The sequence below is a fragment of the Cystoisospora suis genome, assembly GCF_002600585.1.
Source record: "Cystoisospora suis strain Wien I chromosome Unknown contig_2859, whole genome shotgun sequence".
NCBI classification, from domain to species: Eukaryota; Apicomplexa; class Conoidasida; order Eucoccidiorida; family Sarcocystidae; genus Cystoisospora; species Cystoisospora suis.
In genome coordinates, this window is record NW_027155655.1 from 6,077 (window position 1) to 13,698 (window position 7,622).

Below are 7,622 nucleotides of genomic sequence, written 5' to 3' on the forward strand. Positions count from 1 at the left end.
TATGTATGTAGAGAGAGAGAGAGGAAAAAACCCAAGCTATATCTCGGCTTTCTGTTTAAAGGCAGGTTTTTCTACAAGCTAGATGCAGAGGGAGGTCACTCGACGGTAGGAGCGGATTGGAGTGTATGTACACCTCAGTGACCCCGAGTCAACATGAAAGAACAGGGTCATTCTCATTACCGGCGTCTCTTCCTATTGCTATTCTTCTTGTCCGTTCTTTTCCCACAACTAAAGTGAAACCTCTTAGCTTTTTATCATGACTCTTCTCTCTTTCTTGCTGTCCTTTCTCAGACTTTTCTCCTAGGGAAAAGAATCGTCTCTCTCTCCTCCGCATCCCATCTCTCGACACTTCGAACCTACAGATACATCCAACTATACGCATCTAGCGCATACGGTCTGTATCTCTTCACCTGTCTATCTGGTTATATACATATCTATATATCTACCATATATCGTATCGACATACATATATATGTATATATGAAACATACATATAGGTACATCGGTAGAGGTCGAGAGAGAAGTCTTCGATAGACGTAGAAGAGATGACTAAGATGAAGAAGAAGAGTTAGATCGACAGAGAAGAGTCGTTTTTCTCTAGGCATAACGCGGAGAATGTTCGCGCTTGTTTCTTCTTTCCGTGAGTATTGTAGAGAGAGATTAAAAATTCTGGATAGATCGATTTGTGTCTTTCTGTCACTCTATGTCTCTCTTTCTTTGGAGATGAGCTTTCAAGAAGTTGCCCGAGGTGTCTATGTGTAGGAAGAAGTGAAGAGTCAGGCAAGAAGAGAAGAAATACGTCAAGATGCTAAGACGAAGCATCGAACTCCTCCCGCCTGTACACACCTATCTATTTCTTTCAAGCGTCTCTTTTCATTAGCCGTTGTCGCTGGTTTATTCGCCCCTACAGGGGACGCCGCAATTCCTCACGACCTCCTCCGTTGAGACAGAATAGAAGTTGCTCTCTATCTACTCTTTTCTTGCCCTTTGAGCTATGGAAGGAGGAGGCGGCTGTCTATGTGTGGGAGAGTCCCCGTAGATAGATGCATGTCTCTTTTTTCTTCTCTTTGGTTAAAGGAGAAGTCTCGCTGATGCTTCTCAGGAGTTTTCTTCAAAACACAAGAAGAATGCATTCAAGTTAGAGGGAAAACCTGCGTTTATGGAAATGAAGAGAAAGAAAGAGAGGACATGGAAGATCTTCTTCTTCTTCGACCACACCAACTGGTACTTCTACTACTACTACTACGAGCTGACAAGAGTTTCTACTTCTTATTCTTTTTCGTTCTCTCCTTCATCGGGCATTCTCGCAAATAATGGACTTTTCCTTCGCCCTCCTCGCGTCTTCTACTCGAAAGGGGTGGATAAGAAGAAGACATCGAAAGGCGAACACTCCTATCGGTACTCCGACGAGCCTCATCATACATTCTCGCTAAAGGAGTAGATGGATAAGTGAATACAGAGAGAGAGAGATACGATACAGATAGATGCATACGCGGTGTATGCATAGACAGGTATAGACGAATGGAGATATACAGAGGTCATATGTGTAGAGATATAAACACTGTGCTGTGAGTCTATAGACGCACTGATGTACATAAGAAGACCCACGGAGAGAGAGGAGGGGTAGAGAGGTGTAGGAGGAGTCCCTTCTCCAAGATGAAGAGAAAAAACCTTCACAGAAACATATCCATGAAGAGACTCGAAAATGAGATAGAGATGTCTCTCCGTCGTCTGTCCATCACACCCCACACACCTGCTCTCTTACATTACGTGTCTACATCATCTCTCTCTCTCTCTCCCGAGGGATACTACTATATATATATATATATTGTGTGTATAGTGTATATACAGTATGACTATGTATGTCTATCTGGGTCCCCCGGGGGTAAGTACGTCATACATCAGCTTTCATAATAGTACAAGCTATCTATCTCGGGTGGTCAGACGGTTCATGTTGCTTCATTACTCTTCTTAGCACTCTTTCTTTCTTTCTCATGAAAGGAAAAAGGATGAAGACGAAGAAGAACAAGAGATCGCGATCATCTCTGACCATATCATGATGAGTAGACCGAGAGCTCCTATTTTCTTCTCTTTTCAGGAGAGAGAAAAACCTTATCAGAAGACAAGGCCGACGCACAACTGCGAAGAAAATTACTCTCCTTCCGATGCATAGCGACCATGTACCTCCCATATCTCTCTCTGTATCTATCTATATATAGAGATACATAACAAAGCCTATTCTCTATCTCCCTAGAAACACTCTGTACATGTCTTGTATAAGTATTGGTATATATATATATAGATATAGATATATACATACATGCAGTGTGGCAACATGTACACGTTAAGTCATGTAGGGATATATATATGTGTATATAATATACATCCATTTCTCTATCACATCTATAGATGCTTGTGTATAGGCAAAGATATGTATCTTTCTATATATATATGGGTAGATAGATGCAGAATTCTTTGATACGAGGTGGGGGGTTCATGGACATACATAGATGGAGTGTACGTACACGTCAAACCAACACTGCATGTGTGGGCACTCGGCAGATGACTCCGCAGCAAAGACACTCGCTTGTCTCTAGACACATATGTAGAGATATAGAAGATAGGTATAGAGACGTCTTCTACATGAGCAAAAGGGTGCTATTAGTTGGTTGCTCATCATTCTTTCTAGATACATCACATATATTATACAGAGAGATTTACCCCTCTCTTTCTCTCTTTTCTTGTGCATCGCAAAAAAAAAAAGAGAGAGAGAGAGACATCCTTCTTCTCATTTCAAGCCTACACAGAACAGAGAAAGGCGCGACTACTTTCCTCTCTGTCTCTCCATTCATTCGCCTTCTTCCCCTTTTTCTAGGAGGCTCAGCCATCCATCAGTTGAGCTATATAGAGATAGATAGATAGACACATAGATATCTAGATAGATATAGATATATCTATCTCACGAAAATGAGTCTACAAAGGTGTTTTACATGTCTATCAAACCAAAGACATCACCTTCTACACCCCCTTCTTCCACTTTCTCTTGGCTTGTGGCTCCTTTTCATTCTTCCTCTTGTCTTTCTTTCTCTTTCTGTATCTTTCTCTTGCTTTCTCTATCTTTCTCTTTCATTCTCCAAACCTTCGCATATCCTCTTTCTTCTCAGCATCTCTCTTCTCGTTCTCCCATGTGTTTCTTCTCTCTGTCTTTTACTTTCTCTCTCTCTCTCTCCTTCTCATCTCTTCTTCTTTCTCTCTATCCATCTTTCTTTACACCTCTTCCTCCTGGTCGTGCTCTTCCTTCTCACCCCCCTCTTCATCTGCCCCGGCCTCTGGCATAGCAAAGAAAGGTTCTTTCATAAGATCTTCAACCGTAGCGCGCTTACTTCTGTTGGGTTGGAGTAGCCTTAGTACATAGGACATAGCTTCCTTGTCGTAGTCCGTTCCGCATCTGGACGTCTCGAGGTCTTTCTCTTGCAAAGACGCAATGTACGTCGCGACTTGTTTAGGCTCCGCTTTAGTTCCAAACTTTTTATCGAGAAAGAAAGGGAGGGCATTCTTACATAAGATCTGATACCCACTCACTCCTACAGCCCAGGAATCTCGATAGGTCGACATAGGTAAGGAGCCATTCTTAAGAGCGCATTCCATGAGCTCGGGGGGTGTATAGTCGATGGTAAAGCCTTTGTTGCAGTCTTGGACGGTATCGATCGGGATGAGATAAGCAAAGTCGCCTAAGTAGAGATCTCCCTTCAAACTCACAAGGAAGTTCTGCGGCTTGATATCATCATGTGTAAAGCCTAAGTCATGGAGTCCCGCAACGAGAGAGACAATTCTCCGGAGAAGAACACGCTTGGAATCTTGAGAGAAGGAGTGATAAGACGAGCTAAGATTGCTACTCTGTAGCAACATATCTAGACTGCATTTTAAAGCAGGATACATGATTAGTCGATTCGAGAAAAAGAGAGGAACGTCCCCGGGGTACAGCGCAGGATTCGCTTGAAAGATCGGTGGCAAACCGACAACCTCACGAACCCCTTGAAGAGGAACCACTAATCCATACTTCAGAAATAACTCTTGATCCGAGATCACTCCACCTCCTCCCTCTTCTTCATCTTCTTGCTTCACGATTCTTCTCTTCTTCTTCTCCTCCTCCTCCATCCCCCTATCGCCATGAAGCGGAGTCTTTATGTCTTCTTCTTCTTTCTCTACATCGCCTTGGTTTGTCTCTATCCGTCTTTTTCTTCTTCTCTCTAGAGATCTCTTCGGAATACGACGCAGCTGCTTGAACGCATGCAATTCTTCTTCTATGTACGACTCGAAGGTCTTCTCCACTTCATCCATCTTCGGGTGTCTTTTCTTTGACCAGTGAAAGATCTTCGCCGCATATCTCACACCTGCATTGGATACAGACTTCCCCTGAATATGAGAAGAAGAAGAAGACGAGGAAGCGCTTCTTCGTATTGGAACACCTGCGGCATTTCCTTCTTCTACTGAGTGTGAGACAGAATTTCTTCTCTTCGTAGTAGAAGAGGGTGTAGAAGAGGAGTTCGATAGTAGAGGAGGTGTCTCTCCTTCTTCTTTCTCGTCATGTCCCTCTTTTTCAGAGAAAGGGGTTCTGGACTTTTCATGGCGAGTCTTGTCTGATGTGAATCCTGATAGAGACACATAACTTCTCTCGCCTTTGTTTCCGAGATTCTCCTCTTCTTTCGTCATCTCTGCGTCTTCTCTAGGACGCTCCTTCGAGGCCCCTCCTGCTCCGCGTTCCCATTCTTCTTCTCCTCCATCTTCTCTCTTCTCTCTTTCGCGTTGTTCATTTTCTGGATTTGAACTTCTCTTCTTCACTATCTCTCTCTCTTTCTGTTGAGAAGAAGATGAAGAGAGGTGTTTTGCGGACTGTCCTTTATTTGAGAGAGAAGAAGAGACCGAAGTAGGAGAAGACCAATCTGTAGAAGAGGGAGAAGAATGAAGGAACTCGACTACAGCCCCGTAGGCGCCAAATCCAAGTATCTTGCCTCTCATAACAGTGATAGGAGGAGACACGTGAGAGATATCTTGAAGATCGTACAGTCTTCCTTGTGGTATATACTGACTTAGGGCTTTAGCTGCATTGACCTGGGATCTTCCTAGATGAGCTTCTATACGTACACTTGCCACATGGCGAGAGATCTCTCTCAGACCTTCTTCAATCTCCTTCTTTGTCATAGGCTTCACTTCAGGCCACGACTCAGCGCCTCGCCACCATCTATCTGAATCTGTCGAAGAAGAAGTAGAAAAAGAAGGACCTGTCGAGAGGGGAACACCCCGTGTTCCCCATGGAGAAGAAGAAGACGCTAGACCTGGAGGAGGTAAGAGAGAAGGAATGAAAGCACCCCCCAGACCCCCCGGGGAAGCGGCGGCGGCAGGGGTAAGAAACACACCATTGCCTCCTCCTCCTGCTCCTCCTGGATGATGGAAAGGCTCTACGACGAAAGATGAGGAAGTCGGAAGGAGACTCACACCTCCTGCTCCTGGTGGGGAGGGGGTTGCCGAGAGGGAGGAGTTGATCTGCTGCTGCTGTTGGAGAAGATTCAAGTGGCTCGGAAGGAGACTTCCGGGAACCCCCCCTCCTCCTCCTCCTCCTATTCCTACTCCAGGTGTATATACACCCCCGGAGGGGAGCTGCCCTGGGTGTTGTGCTTGGTGGTGAAGATAAGAAGGAATGATATGCGGAGAAGGAGAAAGAGAAGGCCCCTGAGGACCTTGAGTCGACGGAATATACGGATTTGCAAAGCCTTGCTGTATGAAGATATTCAGGCCCCCCGTACCCAAGATAGGCAAAAGAGATGGCCCAGGAGTAGGAGGAGAAGGAGGGTTAGGAGAAGGAGGAGAAGGAGGAGCAGGGGCTGTGACTGCAGGTTGATTGCTAGGAGGCCCCGAGCTATTGGAGGGCATAGCTGAAACATCACTATTGGCTTGATGACTGCTTTCTCCCCCTTGATCTTGAGGGAGGAGAGATACAGAAGGAATGCCCCGACCGCCACCTCCTGTTCCTCCCCGAAGATTTGAAGCAGCATAAGAAGGCGAAGAAGGAGAGACACCTTGAAGAGCTGGGGAGACGGCCGATGGAACGTTCGGAGGAGCACGTGGAGATGAAGAAAGACTAGGGGGGAAAGTTCCATGAGTCGTCGTGCTAGTGGTGGTAGTGGGAGGAGGAGGAAGAGGAGGAGGCGTAGGGGAGGGGTGAGAAGAAGGAGATGTGGATGGAGGAAGGAGAGACGTCGGGGGGGGGTTACTGGCCTGCTGATGCGCTTGGCCTGCTGCAGAGAAGTAGTCGCGGGGAAACCTCGCCACAGGAAGAAGAGTAGGAGACGGAGAGGAAGAAGGAAGTGCATGGGTAAGAGGACCTGTAGGGTAGTATGTTGCAGGGGCTTCATGTTGAGAGTAGGCAAAAGAAGATTGGAGTTGAGGGGAGGGATGATAATGATGAGAATAATAGAGCCCCTGAGGTTGCCGTAGAGCATGAGAAGACGGTCTCCTGTCTCCTTGTTCTTCTTTTTCGCTTGAAGATCTTCCTATATCAAGATATTCATCGTAGGGAGATCTGCTGATTCGAGGAGGAGAGTCCTTCTGACTGTGTGGAGAGAAAGAAGAGGGGATCTCCGCGTACGGGTTATCTTCGAGCTTTTCACCATTGCGGGGACGTTTAGGTGTCCGATAATAGCCGAGATCTTCATCGTTCATATACACCGCATGATAGCGTCTTTCTTCTTCTTCCTCCTCCTCTTGGTATGTTCTCTTCATTTCTTCTTTTTCTCTTCTTACCAGGCCTCCCCGGTTTTCATGATGTTGCTGGACTAGTCCTCCTTCAGCCCGACTACTGTGTGTCCCTCCTCCGTCACGTCTCCCTCTTCTTCCGGGTGTATGTACACCCGCATCTTTCTCTCCCGAGGGTTCCTGAGAAGAAGAAGGAGAGATTCCATTAGAGGGCAGGTCCGCGAGAGAAGAATCTATATCCGAAGATAGGTCCTCTGAAAGCATGAAAGGATTCTTCAGAAAATTCCCAAAGTTTGCGACAACTCCATCATAAAGAGATGTGATCTTCGGCCTGAAAGCCGATGAAAAATTCCGAAGTTTCGATGGAAGAGACGATGTTTCTCCCCCTGCTGCTCCTCCTCGGGAGTCTCCTTGATCATCTTGTCCCTCTTCATCTCTGTCCTTTGTTTCTTTCTGCTGAATGACCGCCTCGATAAAATCGAAATCCTCCTTTCCTCCTCCTCCTCCTTCTCTATAAGGATATTTATCTGGGGAAAGAGTTGAAGAAGGGAGGTAGGGATGGAGACCACCATTCTTCCTTCGATCGTCGAGGCTCAGTTCCTCAGGTGTACATACACCCCAAGTCACTAGGGAGAGAAGGAAGAGAGCAGCAAGAAGAATAGAGAAAGAAGAATCCAAGCAAGGGAGAATGAAGTGGAACCTCATCTTCTTCTTCATTCTCTCCTCTTCCTTGTAGCTCTTGACTTCTATTCTTCAAAAGAGAAACGAAAGAACTAGAGGTTTCTTTAGAAAAGAGACCTTTCTGAAATTCAAGAGAATGAAAGGTTTTTCTTCACAGAGAAGACTCCTCCTCCTCCTCCTGCTCCTGA

The 7,622-nt window shown here is 45.8% G+C and overlaps 1 protein-coding gene across 1 annotated transcript in view; it reads right to left on the reverse strand.

Moving 5' to 3' along the window:
• Positions 1–1,126: 1,126 nt before the first annotated feature.
• Positions 1,127–7,622, reverse strand: part of CSUI_005840 (rhoptry kinase family protein rop25) — a 7,903-nt gene continuing 1,407 nt past the window's right edge. Inside the window, exon 1 of the mRNA XM_068066008.1 lies at positions 1,127–7,622. This exon is cut by the window's right edge and continues 1,407 nt beyond it. Within this exon, the coding sequence (XP_067922016.1) occupies positions 3,268–7,470 (4,203 nt within the window). The 5' untranslated portion in view covers positions 7,471–7,622 and the 3' untranslated portion in view covers positions 1,127–3,267.